Source organism: Oculina patagonica, chromosome 3 (genome assembly GCF_052425735.1).
Source record: "Oculina patagonica isolate OP01 chromosome 3, crgOcupat, whole genome shotgun sequence".
Lineage (NCBI taxonomy): Eukaryota > Metazoa > Cnidaria > Anthozoa > Scleractinia > Oculinidae > Oculina > Oculina patagonica.
The window spans coordinates 7,987,504-8,014,140 of NC_135760.1; the positions used below are offsets into that span (position 1 = coordinate 7,987,504).

General features: G+C 39.7%; 2 protein-coding genes across 4 annotated transcripts; one reads left to right on the top strand and one right to left on the bottom strand.

Annotated features, from left to right (window-relative positions):
- LOC144646330 (monocarboxylate transporter 13-like) lies at nt 1-14,675 on the bottom strand. Of its 3 annotated transcripts, none has more exons than XM_078505882.1 (5): nt 14,230-14,675; nt 7,120-7,470; nt 3,815-4,431; nt 1,786-2,155; nt 1-1,018 (listed from the first exon to the last, which is right to left on the bottom strand). In XM_078505882.1, exons 2-5 carry the CDS (start codon nt 7,280-7,282, stop codon nt 258-260), a joined length of 1,911 nt encoding a protein of 636 aa, XP_078362008.1. In that variant the 5' UTR covers nt 7,283-7,470; nt 14,230-14,675; the 3' UTR covers nt 1-257. The 3 variants fall into 3 exon arrangements, with proteins under 3 accessions (XP_078362008.1, XP_078362007.1, XP_078362009.1); XM_078505881.1 differs by lacking the exon at nt 14,230-14,675 and adding an exon at nt 11,765-11,929; XM_078505883.1 differs by lacking the exon at nt 14,230-14,675 and adding an exon at nt 8,189-8,205.
- On the top strand, nt 14,621-26,110 carry LOC144646331 (histone acetyltransferase KAT8-like). The gene is made up of 10 exons (XM_078505884.1): nt 14,621-14,861; nt 14,951-15,022; nt 19,159-19,328; nt 20,040-20,093; nt 20,699-20,863; nt 21,970-22,059; nt 22,263-22,403; nt 23,295-23,388; nt 24,658-24,808; nt 25,044-26,110. The coding sequence occupies exons 1-10, from the start codon at nt 14,636-14,638 to the stop codon at nt 25,258-25,260; spliced, it is 1,380 nt and encodes a 459-aa protein (XP_078362010.1). The 5' UTR covers nt 14,621-14,635; the 3' UTR covers nt 25,261-26,110.
- Nucleotides 26,111-26,637: the final 527 nt, after the last annotated feature.

Below are 26,637 nucleotides of genomic sequence, written 5' to 3' on the forward strand. Positions count from 1 at the left end.
TGTTGTTTTTTTTTAAAGAAAAAAAAAACAAGTGATTAAGCGAATAATTCCAAGAAAATTCGTCGTCTGTAATAAGGAAGTGACGGTGACAGTTGGGCAAATTCTCTTTGCTTCAAAGAGGAACTTGTCCAAGTCGTGTAGCAATTGTTCCACCTAAAGTGAAGACGTAGCGTGATTGATTAGAATAAAAAAAATGCCTTAAAACAGGCACGAAGTAAAACGTAGATTTAATTGATTTCGCGCCTGCGAAAATCCATTTATAGAATTGTTTCTTGACAAAGTTCCAAGTTGTGGCTAAGTTCTGTCTGTGAAAGTCTTGTCGTTGTTCTTGTTTCACTCACATCTATAAAGTCGTTTCCATTGCTTGTACTATCAATGATTGAATTTCGAGGAGTAGCAACTTCATGTTCTAATAAATTTTCAAACATTACACTAAACATGTCCATGGAACTAGCATACCATCCCTCTTTTACAAGTTTCTCTTTTTGAACAACTACTTCTAGATCGTCAAAGCTCATAGCTGGTGTTACTATAGTTAAAGAACCAAGTTTGTTTTCTTCTGACGTATCCACGACTTCGCTGGACTGTGAAGAAGGGCTTTGCCTATTGCTATCGCTTTCATACCCAGACGATTCATTCAAAGAGTCAGTGCAGTGCAACTGGGCAGCGGCTGACCACGCGCGGAACATTGCCGACTTCATTAAACTTGACGTACCCCTGTTGCTTAGCAACTCCATGGAAACGCTACGCTGTAACACGTGGTCATGATGCGCTGCCCTCGCAAAGAAAGCTGCTTCGGTGGGGAAGCTGTAAATTGTCCTCGACGGTCTTTTGTAATTAGTTGATCCCTTAGCCAGTTTGTCACTTTCGTTTAAAAGCATAGCCTTTTCTTGACATAGTTCTGTTTTCGATGGCATTAGCCATGGCACTAGGAAGAGCAGACAAACTCCAAATGTCATGACAGCACCGGAAAGGTAAAATGCTATGTCGTATTTTCCAAAGACATCGAAGATGAATCCTGTGGAAAATGAAAGCCGTGATCAACATTAAATTACAGAACAAACTTGAAGACTTTTAGACCACTTGTTCGTTTAGACGACCAAGTCGTCCTCGAAAAATTGGCCGTATTCACACTAGAGGCGGACAAATTGTCTGAGACAGACAAGTCGTCTTAGTGTGTAAAAGGACGGACACGATTTTGGACGTACAAGTCGTCTGAACTTGTCCGGCGATTTAGCCGTCTGGGAAGACGATTTTTCAAAGACGACTTGGTCATCTAGACGGACAAGTCGTGAAAACGTCGTTTAAATTCACTCTAGACGAACAAATCGTCAGACGACTTGTCCGTCTAGACGATTTGTCCGACTTGAAGTGTGAAAAAGGCCATCGTCTTTCTAAATCGACGGACAAATTCAGACGACTTGTACGTCCAAAATCGTGTCTGTCCCGTTTTCACCCTAAAGGTGGATTTCCCCTGACCCGTAATTTTTTACGTGCGTTTACGTGCGTGAAAAAATTTAGAGATAATGTATGAACGACTTGCGTAAACGTGTACGCAAGTCGTTCATACATTGTCTCTAAATTTTTCACGCACGTAAAAAATTACGCGTCAGTGGAAATCCAGCATAAGACGATTTGTCCGCCTCTAGTGTGAAAATGGCTAATGACGCGAAAAAGTCTTTTATAACCTATGGCTACTCACTAATCTGATAACCTTAAGACGAGAATCCGCAGAGAGAGACGCTCTTAGTAATAAGCTTCTGAAGTCACTCAAACTGTACTAACCTGCCACAGGGGGACCCAGTACGTTTCCAATGGCCGCCGCGAAACAAAGGTTCCCAAAGGCACGCCCCACAAGTTTCTCTCCGACAATATACAGGGTACCCATCCCGAACATAACAGCTAAGCATCCATCGAAAAGACCAAACACTACAACATATACAACTAAAGATAAGTAAGTCTTTGCTAGAGGAAACAGTGTGGCGTTGACAGCCAACACGAGGCCTATTATTTGAACGGATGCTACTCTGTCAATTCGGGGACTATTCCCAAGCCTTCCGAACGCTATTCGGGCAGCCGTTTGCGTGAAGGCCTGGTAACCAATGAGTAAGGCACTTTTGGAGCTGGGTATACCAATGTCGTTGGCAATACTAATCTGTTGAGACACAAGAGAGGCTTCTCAGTTCCTGGGAGTCATTAAGATGTCAAGCTAATTTGCGCATATTAATTTTCCTCTCTTGCAGCAAAAATAATCAAGAACATTTTGGAATAAGAATGACTCGTGAGTCGTTGTTTTTTCTTTCTGTCACGGGCATTTTTCTGCTTTTCAGTAAAAAGTACTAAAACTGGCGAAGTACTCTCACTCATACACGAAATGCGCCTAGAACATCATGATGATGATGTAAAGTAACTTGTTGTTGAAGGTAGTGGGGAGCCGTTGTAAGTATTTAGCTGTTTTTCCAGGCCACAAGGCCAGAACTTGAAAAGGTCAGACTGACTTTTTCAAGTTGAGATCTAAAGTTCCTGATGGCATCACAATAATATCACTTGTTTATAGCTTTAGTATACTGGCGCAGTAATTCTTTAACATAACTAGATCACTATTTGTAGGTTTCCATACGTCTTTAGGCTCTTAAATTTTTGAAGTAAAGCTCGTGACAGTGTCCCTTTCATGCCGAGTGATCTGTGCTTCTTATTGGAAGTTACAAATGTAGTGATTGGGTGTGGCAAAGAGCACGACTTCGTATCTATTTCTCGAAGGGATGGGGGAGGGAGCGCTTAAAGACGGAACGGTATCTATCTAAGAGGACAGCTTTCAAAAGCGGAATCTGAATAGTGGAAGCGCCTGCCATTTTTGGCGGCAATAGGGAGATAGTCTGGGCTTGGCCTTTCTCGATTATGCTAGTAAAACTGGCATTTAATGCTACTAGAAATTCTCGCATAAAGCCAAAAAAATGCTAAAATAATGCCTGATTTCTTTAAAAAATGCCACTTGAATTCCAAAGAATGCTTTGTTTTATTTCAAACAAAACGTACGAACTCTTACATTATATGCTCATATCAACAACAGGTGAAACTTAATAATTGTTTGTTTATAAAAATAAGAAATAAAAAAAATATAATTTAAAAAAAAAAAATTAAAAAAACACACGCAAGTAACACAACACAAGTAACACAACGCACAAACAGTCGAAACAGACAGAAATAATCAAATAAAGTAATAAAAACTGTGAAACTTTAGGATTATTTATCCTTCTGTGTTCTGAGTGCTGAAATCTGGATAACAGTCATGAAAAATGACAGAAAATGCTAGCAATTCTTTTTCAAGAAAAAACGAAAAAAAATGCTCGTTTTCCCAAAAAATGCCGAAAAAATGCTAGCATAATCGAGAAAGGCCTAGTCTGGGCTGCCACCACTCCCTCTCTCTCCTTATCGGTGTCCGCTTTGCAAGAGTTGATTGTGTGTCCCGCTGGTGGAATATTTAACAGCAACATTTTTGTAATACAACGAGTACTGAGCTAGCAGTCTCTATATTTGTACAAATTGAGTGACGGAACGCAAAATCAACGAGCCGCAAATTACGCGACTACTCTACTCAGTCGGGAGAACAAGTGCCAGTTGATGGCGACATCACTTCTCCGAGAAGTGACTGACCCCGAGGTTTTCGTCCCAGAAGTTGCTAAGCAATATGGCGTATTGTATGCGCGATTGCTTTCTAAGTACTCGTGAGCGCTCGCGCTTGTTTTTTTTTTCGAAACCAACACTTATTCCCCCGACTGCACTCACGTGAGAGAATCACACTTTGCATACTTACCAAAAAGACGAACGGTATGAAATTTCCAAACGCGATGAAACTCAGTGAAATGGCCCACACCGCAAAGGCCTTATTTTTCCAGGGATTCAAACTAACAAATTCCACGAAACGTAATTTAAACTTGTTAAGAATGCCAATATCTCCCTGCCTATGTAGGTTTCTCTTTTGCAGTTGAACACGTTGATCTACCACACTGTCAGGTCTGCCGTAACTCAAACTAGAAACGCACATTAACAATGACATTCCAGCAAGAATTCGCATCGTTACCCTCCAATCATAGTGATCGATAAGTTGATTGATGGCCCACGTCATCGGCGGAACACCCAATCCAGCTCCAGCAATGGCAATCCCGTAAGCCAGTGATAAATAGTTTCTAAAATACGACGGTAAAATGACTAGAGAGGGGAAGTAACAAAAACTCGTCCCAGCTCCCCAGAGGAGCCCATACGTGACGTACAACAAAGTGAAGTTGGTGACGAATGATGTCGATAGAAGACCCACGAATGAGAGAACGCCTCCGACGCACGTGACTACCCGGCATCCCAAGTGTTCGCACAGCGCGGTGGTTAGAGGTCCTAGGAAAAACATGACACCAAACGCCAGCGAGCCTACCCATGCTGAAAATGAAATAAATTTCATGATTTGCTGTTGCTTGTAATGCCGTCTAAAAGTGGTTTATTAAAAGTACTTGCGATATCCTGCTTCATTCACTCTTAGGGCGCTTTCCATTAGTAAGAAATGGTCGGCCAGACCGGTTTATTGGAGAACAGAATTCCGTTGTTAGTCATATTTGTCCTGTCATATCAGTCAGTGCCTAAATATTTTACATTGTTGTGGTGGACTTGTGGAAAAATCTCGTGGAAAATGCCCATTTCACATTCAAAACCACAGATCCGGCCGACCAGTTCCGACTGTTAAATGAAAAGTGCCCTTAGACAGAAGAGAGATGTCTATTCCTTTTTCCCTTGACTACTAATAATTAGTTTAGTTTGTTCCTAGAATTTGTTCGCCTCCATGTTGGAGAACACATATACCGGGGCAAGTTTTCTTTGCTATTCAGTTAAATATTTTTGAATCCATCAGCCTTGCACAATACAGGAAATATCACGATGGTAATCGGAAGGGAGATCGGCATCGAATCGACACGAAGCAAGTCGTGACCGCCATTTCGGCTTTTGCTTGCATTTTATCTTCTTTGAACGAGCAGCGATAACAACGAATAGCAACTCTGCCTTCGGTAGATACGGTTTAACAATACAGAGGTACTCGTCTGGTCGCCTACACAGATCGCATGCAGCAGCCACACGTGCGCTGACGTTAAAACAACATTAGCTCAAAAGGACCGCGGATATCACCCTCATCCTGACCCACTGTGAGATGGTGATACATATCCAATTTTCAAGCTATTTAGTAGGTCAAAAGGTAAGCTAATGGCACTAATAATAAAGACGTGTGTCTAAAAACAAGATATAGGACTTTCACAGTCAAACTTTAGCTCATGCTATATATGGTGCTAACTGTTAAGTTTGTGGATTAAAACCTGAAGTGCGACCCTTCAAATAAACAACATGATATTAAACATTACTCTCCTGTGGTATTGTTCCGATTTTCTCCGAATGATAGAATCCCCGTTGAATTTCAGTTAAAGCCCGGGAGGGGGACTCCCGTGTAAAAGGACGGGGATGCTCGTAGGAAATTTTGAATTAAACCAAAAAGTTGTACCCAAAAGGAGACTAATCTGGGCGTGGTGCAAGCTGTTTTGATCCCTAAGCGAGACGACGAGCATCCCCGTCTCTTCAAAATGAGGTTAGGTTTATTAACTCACCCTTTTTTAACTAAACTGGTTTAAGAATAACGGTCTAGTATGCTGTAAACGTTTGGTGTTGAGCCCGTCGGGTCAGGGTAAGCTGTAATTTCACAGGAAATGCTTTTAGAAATGTCGCGTCACGGAAGGGGCATTTTTAAAAATTCGGCCTTTATTTTTCAAGTTTATCTTTCGTATCCGTCTCAATCTTGTTAAATTACTATTCCGAGGTCCCTTTTGATTTAATTTTAAGGTAATTTTGTACATTACATTTGTATTGACCTATTATCATGTATGTCTTTCTTATGGGAAAAGAAATAGACTGACTGCTGGTATTCTATAACTGTTATGACGCCAAATGAAATCCCACTCTTTGTGCGTCGTGTGATATGCCTGATGTTTTTTCAGGTTTTAACCATAGGGTCAATTTTAGTCCAAAGTCCAAGGCCACCAAGTAGATACAAGCACGTGCGAGAAACTAGCCTGCGGCTAACAACTGAGAAATGGCCAACATTGACCCAAAACTTTAATATTTTTGCAATAGAAACAAAACTTGGGAAAGCAGCCAAAGGGGGTCTTGTTCTTTTTTCACGCTCACGAAGCCAGTGCGGAACTCGCGTGGCCAGAATTTCACGCGAATGTCGCCCTCGCTTCACGCACAACCAAGCACTGCGCTGCAAACCGAGACACCCATGTCGATTTGTCACGCAATCTTCCAACGCGAAGAAAAAGAGAAAAATTGGTAAACGATCAGCTATTGGGACCGATTAGGATAAAGAGTCAAGAAGCAACAACATCCAAACTCAAGCCACTCATCTGTCCTGTCATGGAATCGATCGAGCCCGGGCAACACTACACAACGATAAGGAAAACGATAAGGATAACGATAAGGAGCACATGAAGATAGCCTTTTTTCCATTTGCCTTTCTTAGCAAAGCTTTCTAGCTAACAGTACGCCTAGGAGGTTTCACCTATTATTATATAAATGGTACTATAACATTAGATAACTTGAAGGGAACTTTCAAAAAATCGAAAGAAAAAAATTAACCCGAACCTACTATATATAGCATTACCGAGTTCCGGTATACGATTAACCGGATGTCATACGAAGTAACCACAAAAATCACGTCCGCTAGCTTAAAACATGTGTGCAAAACTGGTTTGTAGTGAGCTCTCTAACCGGAATGATCCCATTAATTTACGTTATAATATTCCATTACCCTGTTCGTGGTAAACATGGCATATTATTTACCATTCTTGAATTTTCCAAACAAACCTGAACCAATCGGAAGCGAAGTTTGCCTGTGATGTTTTGGATTACAGTTGTCCTTTGAAATAACCTCTCGGTCAGTCAAGTTATATTTGAAATATATTAGTTTGTCCTACAGAGATTTTAAATCCTACCGGTATATATCCAGAAATCTATTAGCATCCAGAAAAACTGCCCCAAAGTGAATACAAACATGACAATTAAAATTAAAAATAAAGCAGATTAATTTACCTGTAGCAGATTCGCTGCGGTGAAATTCCCTCCCAAAAGCAATAAAGAAAATCCCCACAGAACTGTGTACGCCGAAGATAATAAATTGAACGACGAACGAAGATCCGCATACGAACCAAGATCTGCGAGAATCGTAAGGGAAATCTTTGGAATAATTCGTCATTCTGCCCACGGGCCCGGCCCGTTTGTGGATAAAGTCAGGCGCGTGAATTGAACTTCACTCCTGTGGTTTGGACCTTGTTGTTTATAGTTGATCAAACCGGTTTGTTGTTGAGTTGGTGATAGGTTGGTTTCCTGTTCATCGACTTTTAATTCAACCGCGACGGGTACCTGCCTGTAGTGGGATTTCGGCTAGAAAAAACACAAGGGAAGTAACAATAAATTACTTTAATAATACTTTAATAAAAGCGTAAAAAAAATCTACGCGGACGTGAGCTATGAAAAAAGAAAAAAAAAAACACTGTCTTCGGTTCACTTGACCTAGAAACAAACAGCCAAAATTTTAACTCTTGGGATGAGAGGACGACTGACATGTCAGTCTAAACTCTCGGCTGACATAAATTTTTCTGTAAATGTTTGTGTGACGGTGCGATTTTTTAACTATCAGCTAAGGTCGTGAAGTTTTTCTGGGTAGAATGTGAATACATTGATAGCTCAGTTGAAAAGTGGCCTAAAACCCAGCCTCAGAGGGGAGCCTCCCCCGCTCCCTGCGCTCACTCTTCCCCGACTTCCCACAGAGAGACACAACAAACCCACATTTCACCATCCGGGACTGAAATTGCGGTTGTTTTACAAACATAACTCAGAGATGCAACAAATTTTATCTGCAAATTTAATAAGCATATCCGTGATTGCCATTTTCGAAAACACATTCGCATTTCGAGCTGGTCGAGTACGAGCTAGGCTAGAGGGACTCCGCAGTCCCATGTATAACAGGAGCCACAATCCCCGATCCCCTGTGTATAACCATAATGTCACAAAGGTTTCCGGTATACAGCAGCTATTCGTGAGTGCTGCACGTGTCAAACGCTTGAGCAACGGATCACACACAAACATTTCACCCGCTTACCGCGTAGCGGTACCATTCTCGTACCTCGAGTCTTCGTCCCCTCTGCGCAGGCTTGAAGACGCTGGTCAAAGGGAACGAAGACCCTGGGAACGAGGATGGTAGCGGCAGCAAGTCACGCGATTGCAGGACATAGTAGCCTCCCGGCCCGCTATTGCATATTGCTACTACAAGATACACAAACAAACAAACTTCGATCCAGCAATTAACAAAAATTTCAAGCACATAACTCACTAGCTGGCAGATAAAAAGATGTTCAGTTTTTTTGCCAGGAGCCGCCACAGGGGCGATTTTTACACCACCGTACACAAAAAATGACCAATCAGTCTGCTGCGGACCGCTTTGCTAAGCGGACCGCTCTGCTAAGCCACCAGGCTGCTGGGCCCTCCAGAGGGGCCAAAATGCGAAGTTTTGACAGCGATACTGAATGTTCTCCTTTGGATCGAGCTACTTGGGTACGAGATTAACAGGAAAAAAGAATGCTTGCGTGACTTGGCTTGAACTCAAGAAATATCCAATGCGAAAAACGAATCGAATTCATGATTATAGACAAAACATGCTAATTTTTTAATAACATCTTTAGTTTCTCTTTTTTTAGTTTTTCAAAACATTTTTACTTAATATTTCGTAAATTAACTTAATTAAAATCTCCTGTAGCTATTTACAGTAACGGACAAAAAACATGATGGAAATACGATTATAAGGACCCATTTTAAGTAAATACCGGTATTCAAACTGTTTCTAAAATACCTGTTCCAAAACTTTATCAGTAAATAATTTAGACTGTGAACTGTGAACTGTGAACTGCGAGGCTGTGAACAGTCTGAAAATAATTTGACTGAGTTACACTGACGAAAATTAGCTGGCGTTGGTTGAATCATTTTCTTTCTGAAAAGCCACGAACTGGCTCGGAAAGTCCTGCGTCGGCATTTTAAGAGTTTTTAGACCTCCAGTGCATTTAAAATTAAAGATATCATTCATTATGGTATATGTTTGAGAAAATGACCTCAACTATAGCAGAGATAGTTTGCTAAAACGATGAACATGTTAACTAATTGGTCTTATTTTTGTGTACCTGAAAAATTCAAATTCCTTTTAGGAAGACGCGTTCACGTATGTCCATTAAAGTACGATACTGCCGGTGTTTAGAGTTTGAAGTGGAATTGGCAGATGCAGTATTTAGGCGAAGCTAAGGCTAGTACCAGACAAACACAGTTGGAGACAAACCACAACTGAATAGACAGAAGATGTTATTTATTTGCAAGTTAAATTCACAGAAAACAATTTCCCCATTTTTTCCCCCGCTTTTTCCCCGGTGTCGCTAAGTAAATGCTAGATTTAGCGAGCTCAGTCACAAAAAAGGAATAGACAAAAATAAATTAAAAGAGGTATAGTTGAAGACTGAAGCCTTCACTGAGTGTGATTGCAGATTGAATTTGACTGAGCCCAGTGACTTTTGTTAGCTTAAAACCACAGTAATTACAGAACCAGTCTAACTGCAGCCGCAATAAAAATAACTAAATTAGGAAAGTAGAGCTAGCCATGATAATTGTTTCCGAGGTAAATGTTTCCTAGTTAAGCCACGCGGGAAACATATGTTGCAGAACAGGAGGCTCCTGGAGGAAACACATTTTGCTTCTTGGAAACAAAAACTGTTTCTACCTCAAGTCAAAAACATTTTTGTTTCTCGGACACAAATTTTGCTTCTGAGGGCCTGATTATATGGAAGAGAGTTGTCCCTGGTAGGAGTGTTACCCTCTCCTCCGAGCAATCCTTTAACAAGCGTTTATATGAAAAAGTTGTCCCTGCGGTTAACCGAGCCAAAACTTGGCACTCTCGGTTCAAAAGACTGGCGAGAGTTGTTTTGAGTTGTTTTAAAACATCGTCGAACAAGACCATTTTCTAGACTAATTTACCACCGACTTTGATTTCAATTTATCTACAATTTAGTTTTTGCTGATTTTAGCGTTTGCGCATGCTCCGTATGTGTCAACTTGTCCCTAGTAGGCGAGGCAAAAATAACCAAACTGTTTATATGAAAAAAAGTTGGCTCGCTCCCCAGGGTCACCCCACCTTCAAAGCGAGTGACCCTCTACCCAGGGTCACCCTGCCCCCGAGCCAACTTTGCAATTTCTCATATAAACAGTTCGAAGCTATTTATAAAGAAACGTATGAAAAGTTCTCTCGCCCGGGGTGGCTCGGTATGAAGGGTAACCCTCCTACCAGGGACAACTCGGGACAACTCTCCTCCATATAAACAGACCCTGAAACATATGTTGCCCAGTTTTACCACAATAATGGAAGCAATATGCTGACTAGTTTGTGCGCATGCTAGAAGCCCTGGCACGCGTAACACTTTGTTCCCGGAACGGTCCCCCTAACATTGTTTCCTTGTTTATTCACCCAGGAAGCAAAACATTTCCCTAGCTTCCAGCAAATTAAGCCACGTAGACGTTCTTGTTTCAGCAATTCCGTCATAAAAAAAAAAAAAAATGCTTATAAAATACTGTTTTGACACGATTGCTGTGTGAGAATCCGGCTTAACTGTGATTTTTTCAAGCTGTACTGTTTAACGTAACATATACGTGTTAAAAGTTTGGTGGTGACCAGCGCGTTTGCATTTTTGTTTCAATACCAGAGCGTTTTGCCTTTTGTTTTAATACCATACCAGAGGGTCTCAATGGGGTTAACCGTTAGCCGTAAAACGGCCAAAATTTAGCCGTTAGGCGTAAAAATTGGAAAAATTTAACCGTTAGCCGTAAAATATGTTAACCGTAAAAAATCGCTCAGTAATTTTAAATAATACATCATACCATACCGTTTTTATTTTGTTTTTGTTTTAATACATAATGGCTATGGTAGCAGACTGAATGAATAACCAATCGTGGTCCTGCTTACTTTTCCCCTAGAGCTTGTACTTTGCGCCCGGAATAACACCCTCCCTTCCCTTCCTATCTCTCGAAGTCCTTACCCACCACCCCCCCCCCACCCCTCATATTTGGATGGTACGAAGTAAACAAAATGCAAACTCCGTCTTGATTTTCACTAATCACGCAAATGAAAAAACCCCTTGGAAGGCCTCAAAGTTGGAACTTCAAAATTAAAATTATGGTAAGAAAAAGGCAATTCAAAATTACAGACTTTCAAGGCCAGAAACCAAACCAATTTTTTTCGATCTGGGCTTTGTATTTTTTTTGTAGCGTGCGAATGCAGGCAGATTCGACTTGTTTCATTCATTTGCTTTTGAAGGCTACATTTCAGAGAAATTTTGTAATACCAGTTATTTTAATTTCGCATCCGGAGTACTGGTCAGGATTGTTCATGAGAGCGGCTAGTACCTTAGCAATAATTATAATTACCTTATAAAAATGCATGGCTTCTATTTTCTGTCACTGCATGTAACAAGAGCTAAATGGAGTCCCTCTGTTTTCAACCTTTTCATGAAGGAAAACGCAAGAGAGATACATTTCCTTTTGCGCAGAACTTTCCCTAACATATGTCTCACATAAAAGGTCCAATAATTATTTAAGTCACTAAATAACGCACGATTTTAGCTTTAGATAGGCAAGAGGTACTCACTTGGATGCAAGAGGATGGAACGGACCCACTCAAGCTGTGAAAACCTCGGTGACACTGTCAATAATCCTTTTTTGCCAGGGATCAAATCAAATCAAAACATCATTCGCGTTTCTAAGGCATCGATATCAGGCTATAGGCAGAATTTATCATAAGCTATTGTTTTAAAAGCGTACTATGCAAAATTTCGTGAATAAATTGGGACCTTGTCACCTTTGTGTACATACGTAATAATCCTTTCACGTGTTCACACTTGGCAGATCTCCGGTTGTCAACAATTTGCAGTATATATTAATAAATAACTTGGGTAAAACTTGCAATTATTGCATGCCAGTTATAATTCAACCTCCTTGTTCGCCTTTTCATGAAAGAAGGCTCTGCTAATAGTGAATACATCTCTATATCTCTTTTACTGTAGTTTCAAGTTGTCAGGCGGTACGAATGAAGAATCTGACCATATAAGGACAAAATTCTCTTATGACAAAAATCTAATTTCTCCCAAGTTGATTAAAGGAAATGTATGTAACGAAGTAAGATGACATTTGTTATTGATCAGTTTTATTCTAAAATATTAAGGGTTAGGGCGCATCATACGTTCTTGGTTAAAAAAGAGACCTTAGTATTGCTCTAGCGGGCCGGCATTAGACCGAGGTCTATTCTTATATGGGAAACGTACTCTTCAGTTTATTTTGATACAAAACTAACCTTTACTATGCAAAACAAAGGTCGACTTTGATTATTTTTGTTCATTACAATTGCAATACTGAAAGGGGCTAACTGGAGTGCATGCTCTTAACACAGAAGTGTTGCAAATACTGCACTGACAACTGGTAATGATTTTACGGCCGATGTTCGTCAGTCGAGGCTCGACCGTTTGCGTTTTTACAGTACCTGAATATGCGTATAACATTTTTCTATAATATTTTTGATCAGTTTATCAACTATTCTTTTTGCAGAAATATGAGGACCTCCCGGGGGGGGGGGGGGGGTCCATGTTAAATTGTTCCCAACAAAATTTTCCTTGTGTTCCCGTGTACCTTGAGTATAAGTACATTTCTTTGATTTTGGTGTTCCCTGTTTCCTTAAATGTGCTCTTGTTCCCGTGCTCTCAGTTTAAATTTCCATTTGTTCCCCGTTCCCCATGTTCCTTGAAAGAAACCCCTTGGAGAGCCTCAAATATCACACAACGTAAAAAAGAGGATTTCTTTTTAAGCAAAACCAACAAATCAGTAATTTATTCTTTCTGTGGCGTGAAATACTGCTTGCGAGTTCAAACCAAGCAAATCTGTTGCCACTGGCCGTTTTATACTTGAATATTTCTCCAATATGGCTTGAGCAAATTTTTCGAAAATTTTGCCATCAAATAAACTAAAGGAAATGACCTTTGAGAGGACATTATTAAGGCTGTCTTTATTAACTCAGGTGGACGAAAGCACAAATAATGTTCTAAAGGCAGCTGCTTAGCGATTGATATTGCTATAGAGAACAGGAAAAATGGTGCCACTGGTCGTTTACTTGAATATTTCTACAATATGGCGAGCAATTTTTCGAAAATTTTGCCATCAAATAAACTAAAGGAAATGACCTTTGAGAGGACATTATTAATGCTGTCTTTATTAACTCTTATAAAACAGGTGGACGAAAGCACAAATAATGTTCTAAAGGCAGCTGCTTAGCGATTGATATTGCTGTAGACAAACAGGCAAAAATGGTGCAAAAATGCTCGTCGCAGTCAGTAGCACAACAAGGAAGTTCAGTCTGGCTTTCACTGAGTTTATTTTGTTTTAAACTGTATCTATTAATGAAAACAGCGACACTAAGCTGTTCCACTGATTACTTGTTTGTCAAAGTTTTGGTTTTTATTGACTTAACACTCAACTTTTGTACCTAAGCCATCTGTTCATTTTTGCATAATAACAGAACTTATACGTGTTGGTAAAACTTACTTTGACGCGTGCTGATAAAAAAAATTGCATGCACAATCAGTGAACGCTTTCGGCAATTCTACTTTTCAATAAAACCTTAATCTTGACATTTTTTTGCTTTGATGTGAACAGCGAAAAGCTGAAAAAACTCGAGAAATTTCTCGTTTTGAATTTTTCGCGATAAGGGAATTCTAAAAATAACTTGAGAATATCGACTTAAGCAATACCCGAGAGAAATCCTAAAAAATAGTCCACTTTATCTGAAAAAACTGGCACTTATTTCAGGTTTTTTTAAACACAAGTGAAATCGACAAAAAAGGTGTCGTTTTTTCGTGTTGCGTGTAAATCACAATTCAAAAAGTTAATTTTCGTAGAGTTTTGCAGTTTCTAGATCAAGGTTTTATTGAAAAGTAGAATTGCCGAAAGCGTTCACTGATTATGCACTTTAATCAAATAAGAAGATTTTTAGATGCTTGGAAAGAAAATTCTACAATGAAGGATACAAAAAGCTATGTTTTTAGCAAATATTTAAAATATTCTCACCTTTTTAAAGATGGTTTGTTTTCGTTCCGAGTTTGATGAGGTCGCACCTGGAGACTTGCATTATGTTAAAGAAATGGCTGTTATAAGTATCAGGTTTCCTGACGACGGAAATTAAAGCTGCTTTGTTTTGAAGTCTGCTGAGGAGAAGTTTCGGGAGCAGAGACGAGGGAAGCTGGGCGCGAGTGGGAGCAAAGGTTGTGAATGTCGTCCATGCGGTGAAAATGCAGTAGGGGAGAGGTTATATAAGCAAACATAATTGTGTTACATATATTGTTTCTTTTGCTGGTGTTTCTTTTGTTATTTATAATCTGCTTTGAATTTGTTACTTGGGTCACGCAATGCTCTTTTCCACTCGGCGTTGCGTGACGATTCAAAATGACGGCTGCGTAGCGTTCGAACGCTAAGCATGACGGGATCAACTTCCCGCCACATGGACTCGGACAACATCATGCCGGGTGTCAACGGAGAAATCAAGAAAGATGGCCTTGAAACTGGCGAAGAAAAGCGCGACCCTGGCTCAAAACCGAAAAAATTGGATGAGAAAAGCTCCAAGACTCGAAGGACGTCGGAGGTTGCGGTATTAGATGCAGAAAGACAGTGTTTAGTGCAGCGACCGACGGATCAACAATGGCGTACGGCAAATTTTGATGAGTCATTCTTTTTGTCGTTTTCTTCGTACGTATCGTTGGTTCTTCGTTGATGTTTTCGCTTTTCTTTACAGATCCTGCTGAAATTATACACATTAGGCCGGTGGAGGATGGAAAATCGGAATATTATGTACATTATCACGGATGTAAGTTGCCTAAGTCTTTCACTTTCAAGCTGTAAAAGAGGTTCTTCGAATTTTCGCTCAAAAACATGTCCAGAAATTCGATGAGCCGCCGCCAATGTAGTTTCAAAACCTGTGCATTAACGAAATCATGAATTTATCCGGCCTTAGGTGATTGTGCTTGTTCAACGAACGCGGTGCAAAAGAAAGAAATTCGATTGTACACAATCTGATATGGCAATTTAATTTGACGTCATACTCAAAGAAGGCATGATGGATGTCAGGATCATAATCTAATTATCCATTTAGGTCCCCAGAGAGACCAACATCAAATTTCTCTTAAGAATTTCAACTCTTAATCAAGAGAAAAGCTTGTGGGAATCAATAAAATGATCACCAAAGGGAAATTGTTTTAAACAAATTCTCCCAACTAGAACTTTAATAAGAAAATGCATGGAGATCAGTCAGGAGAATAATATTTGTATGTGGATATTAAAGCTTCAAATGTTAATTTTGTACTAAATGATGTCATGCATTTTACAGAATTATCTACCCAGGAAAATTTAGGTTAAGGATTTTGGGTAAACAATAAGTAATTTTGGATTTTTGTAAGGCTATATTGCTCAGATATTGAGGTTGTTTTTGATGTTTATACACATAAATTATCATGGTTGAAAACTTGTTTTGGTTTGATTTGTTAACTCATTGTTGTCACAACAAAAATAATACAAAATTGACCATGCCGCACGTTTTATTTAATAACTCCAAAAGTATTTACAGCTATAAAATCTCCAATATCTCATTTGAAAGGGCACAAAATATGCTTTCTAGGAAAAATATAAACTCCTTCATGCATACTTAAAACGTTTCAAAAAAATTTTGAATCACAAAAAATCAGTAAAAATAAGTCACAAAATTTAGGCAAAACTGAAATAGTGCAAAAACGCTCCACGGGGTAAATTTTAAGGTCCAAGTAATCATTTTCCGTGTTCTAAGACAAAATTGCTCCCGAAAACCGGATGAAAAAATTCCAAACAGGGAATTAATTATTATTTTTTTTCCTTACGTAAACAGAAGGATCGCATTTCAGTTTCCATGGCAATGACTTATCAGAGCTCAAGTTACGTGCGGCTATTCACGACTGCATAATCCCTTCAAAACGAGTGATTATCAAAGAAATTGAGCTTTACATTCCCAAATTCGACAAAGGACAAGTTGTTCATGATAAAGGCGAGTTTCTTAACATAAAAAAACGGCGATCCGAACGGCTTTTTGTCGCATTTTGCAGACCATGTGCTTAAATCGCGAACAGACACAAACATGTGCGAAGCAAAATAAAAGATCATTTACCTCAATTTTTTGCTTCGAATTTCAAGCTAACTGTCCAAATAACTTTGTTTGAGACTTGAAAAACCTTCTGGATCAACTTCCTCCTCAAAAAACATCTTCACCGCCTTTTAAAAGCTGTTTTAACTTCATTCCACTTCGGCCGCCATGATGGAATTTTTAAACAAACACGTGTCACGCTTGGAAAAATTGGTCATGTAAGGCACATTCAAGTGTCTTGGCTCAAAATCGCTCTGTAATTGGCTAATTATATCAGCTTCCTGTTCTCCAAATTTGGAGGAAAACGGAAGTAAGGCAAATTTTCTAGGAATTTTCGCGTTACCAGTCCAAAAGGACCGGTAAATGGCCGTGCGTGACAAGAAAGAGTTAAACTTGGCTTGATGATTTTTTATTAATCCCTTTGTCTAATACTGTTAACATGAAACAAAGGCAAATAAAAATCAAGCTTATCTATTAATAAAATAATATTCAATCCAAAACCAGTAAACAGATGTGTTGAACTCTAACATGCAAGTCCATTTGCAATATAATATGTATACCATATATTCAAAGCTGATTTCCAGTCTGTACTGCGCAGACTCGGGGGTTTGTTTTTGTTTTTGTTTTGAATTCGTTGAAGAGGGTACCAAAGGGGGGTTCGTGATCCCGTTTCACGCACAAGTTTTAACCAAATTCACGTGTCACGTATACTTGAAACAGCAGAATTCACGGATCACGTTTCTTTTCTAACTATTTTTCACGCGTCACAGTCTAATTTTTGCCCTATTTTCACGCGTCACGGACTAATTTTTGCCCTTTTCACGTGTCACGCATAAACCCTTTGCCCCCCTCGTTGAAAGGTTACACTTCGGTGACAGCATACATGAAGTTTTTTAGTCCGCCATTACGGTTCGTTTCGTTCAAGAATTCCCGATGAGCTGAAACGTCGGTTTGAAATAGCGTCAAGGTTCTTCTACTCGTTATTATTTGTTCTGCAATGATATCTGGTGCTAATAATGAAGAAAAAGGTAAGTTTGTCACGGAATTTTCAGTTTTGCTTGTAAACATTCCTCCGGTGAGGCTCACATAAACATTGCAGCCGAGATTGTGCAGTACGGACTGGAGTTCATCTTTAATATAATAATACAGTGCAATCCATGATGCAAAAATTTGTTCAAGAAATAGGAGCGCTTGAGACACTGGCAGCAATTCCAAGGGAAATTACTTTTAGTTGGAGTTATCCGGAGCTAAAATGAGGGCTTAAAAAAATTAAGATTCTACTGTGTTAGTATAATTATCATTGTGTTCTGTGTTTCTATGAGATCAGAATGATTGCCCACACTGGTATTTTTTCGGATTGTTCAATAACAACATCTGTCATAATAAGGGAATAAAATGACTTTTTGAGGGAATATTGTTTATTTGCGCCCGCGTAGATTCATTTGTGGCCCGAGCGCGAAGCGCAAGGGCCACAAATGACACTACAAGGGGGCAAATAAACAATATTCCCGAAAAAAGTCATTTTATTATCATTATTATCAATATACAAGGCCAAATAACATCCAGATAGGTAACAAATGCATTTAAATCAGGTGATTTAATAAAGTTAACTTTTTCGATTCAATAACACAAGTACTTCGTCGCAAAATGAAAATTTTACACGATACTACTGAGGCCTATGTCTTATTGTGCAGTTGTAGTATAAAAGAGCTAACTGCGGTGTCTCTGAAAATAATAATTAAGTAATGGGTTGATTCATGGATAATAATACTCTACAAACTTACATTTTCCGATTGAGCTTCGGCGTAAAATTCCTGCAACTGCTTTAGCTAAATTAGTTCGACCGGAAATACAATTCAAGTGAACGATGTTTCGTTTCTCGCAAGACAACAAGAAGTTGCTCTCTGTCTCTTCGCCTTGTGCATTTGCTTAAATCCGATTTTTGGCTGCATTTTGTCCCATTTACAACAAATAGACTTTGAGTTTTCTTTCCGAACACAATAATTTGCTTCGCGAGAAACTGTTCGAGGCTGCGTAACTTCAAACTTGCTGTACGCGTACGCACCTGAATGGTTTTCCCGCGTCAGCGACGCTGATTGGTTAAAATTAATCGGATGATGAACCGAGAACCAATCAGCTGCAGGGCCGTTAATTCATTAACGGCCCACTAGGAGACATTTGCGGCCCGCAAAGCGCGTGTTTTCAATAGGGCGGTTTTCAATTTGGCCGCGTGTATTGATAATAATAGTTATTGGTACAGAAGAAAGTTCGCTGTACAACAAATACCCAAAGTTAATACAATTCCCAAACCATAACACATCGCAAAAGTGATAAAATTCTTATTTTATGTTATATTTGACCAGCCAGAAACGAGATACGACCAAGCTAAAATTTATTTGGCCGGACATCTTGATCGGTGACCATGCAGCTGTTATTTCCAGCCTGAGGCTGATTTACACATTGCAACAATGAAGGTTTTCTTTTTTTTGGTTTTAGTTAACAGACGTTTGGATGTTGAACTCTTGTTCAGAATGATTGCCCACTTTTTTTTCCGATTGTTCAATAACAACATCTGTCATAATAGTTATTGGTACAGAAGAAAGTTCGCTGCACAACAAATACCCAAAGTTAATACAATTCCCAAACCATAACACATCGCAAAAGTGATAAAATTCTTATTTTATGTTATATTTGACCAGCCAGAAACGAGATACGACCAAGCTAAAATTTATTTGGCTGGACATCTTGATCGGTGACCATGCAGCTGTTATTTCCAGCCTCAGGCTGATTTACACATTGCAACAATGAAGGTTCTCTCTTTTTTTTGGTTTTAGTTAACAGACGTTTGGATGAGTGGGTACCGATGGAAAGAGTTGATCTTCAACATAGGGATGTCAGTGAGCATGTTCCTATTATAGAGGAGAAAGTTGACATTGAGGGCCCGGAAAGAAAACTGACAAGAAACCAGAAACGTAAACATGATGAGATCAACCATGTTCAAAAGGTAATTAATAGGAAAACTAGAATGTAGCCTCCAACAGCCGATTCCCTCTATAGCGCGCGCCTGCAGGGAATCACGGTAGTTGTATTCATCAAATCTTGCGCGAGACTCAGCAACGTGCATCGTTGCTGAGTCTCGCGCAAGATTTGATGAATACAACTACCGTGATTCCCTGCAGGCGCGCGCTATAGAGGGAATCGGCTACTGGCTGAAAGCTATGTTAGTATAAAGGCATTCAAGGTACATTTAGTCAATATTATCATTTAATGCATTTTTCCTTCCCTTTCATTGGCCGAGAGCCCACCACATGATCTGCAAATAACTGCCTATAAATAATGGTCAGCTCATGCGCATAAGCATCTGACAGTGATTTTGCTGCAAATAATATTCTGCTCATGCTTATGTCCACTTCTGAGAAAAATGGCAGCTAGTCTTCCTAAGATATAGAAGAGTGGTTGGATTTGTCTTCGAGGCCTGAAAAATACAAAGAAGGCAATCGAAGTTCCTCTTATTTAGCAATATCTAAAAGAAAGACAATTGGATGAAGATCAGCTCGTATTATCAAAGGCGAAGTTACACTTTCATCTGCATTAATTTAGCAAAAAAAGTGCGGTTCCACACAGTTCCCAATGTACTTGTGATAATTAAAGAAGATAAAATTTGACAGTCGCCTTACATTAATTTTATACAATGACTTTTTTTCTTTTTTTGCAGACCTATGCTGAAATGGATCCCACAACGGCAGCATTAGAGAAAGAACATGAAGCTGTAAGTGTAACTCTGAATGTATAAGATAAATATTGTTGTTTTAACATTCTTGAGTGGTGTCATCGCTCTCTCAGTTCCTTGCCCCCGGGTGGCCGATAGGGCCGGACATCAATGCTTGCCATCTGTTCCTATTCTTGGCCACAGATGCTGCTGCAGCCCACGATGTTAGTCCCAGCTCAGCACATTCCTTTTCCACCGTGGTGTCATTGCAAGCTATCAGCTATCTCAAGATAGGTTCCCACACTGTTAGATTTACAAACAGTGAAAGTGTTGTGCTTTGTGTATATGTTGTGGTTCAATTTCACCCTTGGTAAGGTGTGTTTTTTCCTTTGTTTGATTTTCATTATAATCATAAAAAATACCAATTTTTACCAACGGTCAAGTTGAACAACAATATACATGTATATATGCATACTTGTACATAATGTGCACATGACTGGCAAAAAATAAATGCACAAATAAGAAGTAGTTTTACATAACACTGTAAGGGTCGGTGTGTCGAAAAGTCAATTTTTTTTTTTCAATAAAGGCTTTATCTGCATCACTAACCGATTATAACATCTCCTATTTGATTAATGCTCTCATTATTTGTTTGTCAATTCTAGATTACGAAGATAAAGTTTGTAGATAAAATCCAGTATGGCAAATACGAGATAGATGCGTGGTACTTTTCACCTTTTCCTGAGGAGTACGGCAAACAGTGCAAACTGTGGATCTGTGAATATTGCATCAAGTACATGAAGTTTGAGAAAACATACAAAGAACACTTGGTAAGGTTTTGAACCACTTTTGTCTATTGACTAAAATCAGTCATAATTATGATTAAAATCAACTGACTTTGAATAAAGAAACAAACAAGTAAAATGGATTGAAATCTACCAATCATAACCCACATTTTATTGAAAAGTGTAAAGTGAATATTGCATACAGTCACTAGCCTCGTTACATTCCTCTTTGTGCCCTGTGTGAAGAAGCCATCTGGTAAGGGATGGCACTGCTTTCAGTCTGCAGGCCTCAATCCCGGACGAAACCTGTTGAGACAACTTTTCTTTTCAATGTTTTATCGCAGTGATTACAGCCATTGCAATATGAGAAATGAAAACAGTCCTCACCCCTCCCCCCCATTCAATGTTGACATTCGCTTTTGCTAACATTTGCTAAAGTATGTCTGCCGAGAAACGTTTTCGTTAAAAAACAACATTGAATAGGGGAGAGGGGGGAATTAAATACACTCTGAATTGGTGTAGGGTGTAATTTACTGTCGTGTTTCAGTTATTGTCTCAAGAGTTTCGGCCAGGATTGCTGCTGGCTACCATGACAGTGCACATTTGTTGACCATGTTTATTTTGGACAGTCCTTTTTGTCTTCCAAGTGCTGTTTCACTGGGGCTGTCTAAAGTAATACCACTGGTAACACTGTTTTCTCTTTATCTGCACTGATGATAGTTTTGGAGAGCAGTTGATCTTTTGGGGTGAACAGAAGTCTTCCTTAAAGGTTTGATCTCTGTACAGTCAACTCTCGCCTTGCGGACACCCCGCTATTGCGGACACTCGCTATTACAGACAAAATTCAGATCCCCGGCAAAAGACGTTTGACTGGAAATGACTCCCGCTATTACGGACCCTCGCTATAACGGACACAAAATGACGCCCCGAGCGTGTCCGCTATAACAAGAGTTGACTGTATATGATGACTAGGCCAGTTGTCTGACCGGTTTTTCATCCTGCCCCAGACCATTGAACTGAACCCGAACTCTTCCTTGTTCGGGTTGGGAGTATCTTAAGCACAAGGTTTACTAAATACTTAAAAGGTTTATTTGGTGCTAGCTCCGAGTCTCACATAATGTTAAGTTTTGTCTTCCAACATTTTCCTGCAGGGAAAGTGCACAATGCGGCAGCCTCCTGGAAAGGAAATCTATCGCAAAGGAACAATATCAGTTTATGAAGTGGATGGAAAGGAAAATAAGGTACAATTGAAAAATATATATCATTACTTTCTTTGATTTGCCATTAAATTTATGGATTCTCACAGCTCTATCACTGTATTTTATGCAACATGTGCTCCCTTGTCAGTTGAAGTTGATTCTTTTCCTTGCATGTTTTACTTGTACAGTTTGTTGCTTTTTACATTCTCATAGGCTGTATCGTTTTCCAAATCTTGTCATTGCAGTTATACTGTCAGAACATTTGTCTGCTTGCAAAATTATTCCTGGACCACAAGACTTTGTACTTTGATGTGGAACCTTTTTTGTTTTACTTATTAACGGAAGTGGACAGAGAAGGGGCACATCTTGTTGGATATTTCTCAAAGGTAAATACGACTTTAATATTACTATAATTCATAAAATCCTGCCCAGAAGACCCCCCCCCCCCCTGTGAGCAGCCCCCAAGGGCAGATTTGTATTTTAAAGAAATTTTTGAAACCAACGGTCTTTTGAGTGGAAAATTATGCAATCAGCATACTGTGAGTAACATCTCCACAAAGTTCATTTTTCTTGGGGGGGGGGGACTTGTGCCTTCACCACTATTACTTTGGCCTCCTCTTTCTGGATTTTCTGAATCTGCCCCTGACCCCCTTACCCGACCCACGGTCACACAGGACAAAATCTACCTTGCTGGAGAGCAATCTATGCAGGGTCGTAACCAGGTGTATTTTTTCATCGCTGATCCCAAATTTTAGCTCTTAATTTTGATTCCTGATCCCCAAAATGTGGCAACATTTGATCCCTGATTCCATTCTGATCCCATCTGATTGGCTGATCCGGATCCCATGACATGACATGCCATATGACTTGTGACCCGGGATCCCGGGTCCATGATCCCGATCCCGAGGCTATGATCCCTGATCCCATATACAGTGGAACCCCGATATAACGATCTTCGATATAACGATATCCCCGATATAACGATGAATATGTTATGTCCCGGCAATAGTAAAATGTATGAGACGGAACCCCGATATAACGATTCCTCGATATAACGATATAATTTTACTGCCCCCTTGGCATATCGTTATATCGGGGTTCCACTGTACCTGGTTACGACCCTGATCTATGCACAGGGACATCCAAAACAAAAAAAGTCAGGAATGACTGGTTAAAGTTGCCAGCGAAGCAGTGCTTAACACAACAACACTTACATAAAGTGGTTCATTATTAGGGCTTGTGGTTAATACGACTTGTTTTGTCTTTTTGCTTCTTAGGAGAAAGAGTCACCAGATGGAAACAATGTAGCATGCATCCTGACATTACCGCCATACCAGAGAAAAGGATACGGCAAATTCCTAATAGCTTTCAGTAAGTGTACTTCTCTTAAAACTCAGGAGTTACAGTACATTTGTAGGTTTCACAGGGGTGGGGTAATCTTTATTGCTTTACATGTGGGTACTATACTGAGGCAAACCCCTTCTCTGTCTTACACGTACATGTAACATGGCTCTTTTCCTACCCCATCTAAGACCAAATTGAACCGCATCCCAGACTGAAAATAAATTTAAAAGATGTTAGAGCGGTTTTCATTTGAGTGTCGAAAGTAAATTGCGTTTGCTTTGTTTTTGCATTGCTACGCTTAGTGATTGGCTTAAATATCTCGCGCCACTTTCTCAGCCAATCAGAACTAAAACCAAAACCAATCGTGACTCGCTCGCGCACGTTTTCCCGCGCTTTGTGCCGGCTACATGTATTTGCTTTGAGTTTTGATTGGTTTACTGGATTGTCTGTGTCCTTCGTGATTGGCTAGAGTAATTACTTTGGTTTTGGTTTTATGACACTCAATTGAAAACTGCTCTAAAATGTCACATTTTTAGACTAACATTCAGACTTCATCAAAACCAAGTCCAATATGGTGAAAAATCTGCAAGGCCCCATCTAGCGGCATATACAGTAAAAACCTGGGTGTAAGAACCTACTTTTTTTGGAGTTTGGCAAAACAGGTTCTTGTATTATGGGGGTACTTATTGACAGTTTAGGCTAAGTAGGTTCTTAATTAGGTTCTTAATTTCTACAGAGTAAACATTGTTGTTGATTATCAGAAAATAGTATAAAATCTGGTCTGTTCTTCATTATAAATATTTATTAATGTACCCAAGTTGCCAAAAGTCCAACAACATTAATTGATCAATAATACAGTACTGTACTTTTTGGTTTTTGGTAAAAAATAAAAAATAAATTAAGTAGTTAAACCCCACATATAAGAACCTGTTGGAATTAGTTTGGCTAAACAGGTTCTTATATTTTGGGGTATTAAAAAAGCAAATTTCTGCCAGAAGGTTCTTAAATCCCTAGGTTCTTACACGCTGGTTTTTACTGTACTGCTATACTGAGTTTACAAGTTGGGGCACAGCCATTCCCAGGGAGTGGGGGAGGGAGGAGTAGTGGGTAGTCGCTAGGGTCACACTATCTGTTGTCTCGAGAATTGTATGTACGATCTACGTACATTTGACAAAGATTACAAAACAGCCCATTCCCTTAATGCATTGGATCTGTCGGGCAAAGCTGCGTTGTGGCAAGTCTAATATTGTAGTTGATTGGTAGTTTGTCTCCAATTTTACTTTTTTGCTTTGCCAGGCTACGAGCTGTCTAAAATAGAGCAGACAGTTGGATCTCCAGAAAAACCTCTATCAGATCTCGGCAAGTTAAGCTACAGAAGCTACTGGTCGTGGATTCTATTAGATATACTGCGTAACTTCAGAGGGACGCTTTCCATTAAGGATCTCAGGTGGGTGAAGAGAGCATGTTTTCCGTTGTTAAATTTACGGGAGACAGGGAATAACGATTCTAATGAACGCTGTCTCGGAGGAACACCAAAGTTTTGCCGAGAACCCACAGTCAAACCGGACGTTCTTTTGATGGGAATTTGCAATGTTGCGGCGCAATGTTCCAACATTGATTGACAGTTTGCTCGTTGCAACTTGCAACTTTCAATAAACGTTTCTTTTGTCTTTTCTCACCAGCAACATGACGAGTATAACACAAGAGGACATTATCAACACGCTGCAGTCATTAAACATGGTGAAATACTGGAAGGGTCAGCACGTGATATGCGTCACACCCAAACTTGTCGAGGAGCATGTCAAGAGTGCGCACTACCGCAAACCAGTACTGTCAGTGGACACGTCTCTTCTGAGATGGGCGCCGCCGGGAAAGAAAATTAAGAAAGTAAAGCACTAATGCTTCTGCTGGCAAGATGTGGTGAAGATTTCAACGGTTGTCGTGCAGCAGATGGTTTCGATCAGCGAGGAATTCCAACTAAAACTGAACTGAAAGCACATTTAGCTTCACGAATTGAGATGTGAACAGATTAGGCAATTATACTTGGGTGGTGTTTATGACCTCGTTCTTTGCCAGGGCATTACTTAGTTTGTGAAGTTTTAGGTTCTCAGTTTTATTCTGACTTCTGGTGGCTGATTTAGTGGCATGCATGAAACCGTGTTCCAGGTTGAGCGGGAAGATGTTGGTCGTGTATTGAAATGTGGAACAAAGTTAACAAAGTGGACATTAGATTATATGCAGTACTAAGTTTGAAGCGACTTAACCAAACGTGGTTATTGTTTTTAAAGGACGGCTGTCATCAAAACAAACGATACAGCAAGTACTTTTATTACTAGTTGTGGCTTGCTGTTGAGTGTTCGCGAACGAACCAATCAGAGCTTGCAGAAAGCTTTGCAACGGGTGCCAGGCGCGGGAAAATTTGAGAACCCAATTTACGCTTATTTTAGTTTGCGCCTAATTGGCTCACAAAGTGATAGGTTTGTTCTGATTGGCTAGATTACCTAGCACAAGTATTCCAAACCAACACTTAAGCGTCGCAAACGCAAAACAGTTAAAAAACCCCTAAATCACAGAGTAAAATAGGAATGAATTTCAGCAGCGTTTTTAACTTCATGTGGGCTTCTTTCTTACTTTTTTTTCATTGCGTACAGACAACAGGCGATCGTCAGCCAAAGCAAGTAACACGTGTACAATTTTTTTTATCATACGTGTATAAACCATGTAATAAAATCTCGTACTTTTCATTGGAGCTGTGTTGTGTGTCTGCTTTTTTTAGTATACTGCTGGTCACTTTGTGCTACACAAACCGAAGATTTTTCGTACTCAGCCGTCGCTGAGGGAACAAGTGTCTTCGTTGAACTACTGGTAAATTTTCGGATTTTTATAAGAGGGGTGATCGAGAAGATAGAAGTGAAGTTGTTTTAAATGCGAATTACATTTCGTATAAAGCTAAGTTTAGGAAAGCTATACACCGATTTCACAAATGGCGGACGCGCGGAAAAGAACTGGTTCTGAAGCATGAAAACGAGGCGTTTTAGGATAAACAACTTTCGTGTTACAAGGGGAGAAGTGAAAATTACAGGAGTTTTGAAGCTCTCCTCCGTTGAATGGGGGTATTAGCTCGTTTTCTAGGTTGATTTCGAGATTACCGAGTTCGAAATAAGTTCGCGGCCAAATATCTTGTTTTGTTTCTGGTTGTAAGCAAAACCCTGGGTTTCACATGGCTTGAAATACGGTGGGTCGCCAACGATGTTAAACCTCGGACTTATATCAAGA

Bases quoted from the DNA above. Each gene is read 5' to 3' on its own strand.
- LOC144646331 (XM_078505884.1), top strand. From the start codon at position 14,636: ATGACGGGATCAACTTCCCGCCACATGGACTCGGACAACATCATGCCG. The intron at 15,023-19,158 runs GTAAGTTGCCTA...TTTTGGTTTTAG, and splicing joins TTATGTACATTATCACGGAT to TTAACAGACGTTTGGATGAG. The intron at 20,094-20,698 runs GTAAGTGTAACT...TGTCAATTCTAG, and splicing joins TAGAGAAAGAACATGAAGCT to ATTACGAAGATAAAGTTTGT.
- LOC144646330 (XM_078505882.1), bottom strand. From the start codon at position 7,282: ATGACGAATTATTCCAAAGATTTCCCTTACGATTCTCGCAGATCTTGG. The intron at 4,432-7,119 runs GTAAATTAATCT...TTTCATTTTCAG, and splicing joins CCGCAGCGAATCTGCTACAG to CATGGGTAGGCTCGCTGGCG. The intron at 1,019-1,785 runs GTTAGTACAGTT...CATTTTCCACAG, and splicing joins ACTGGGTCCCCCTGTGGCAG to GATTCATCTTCGATGTCTTT.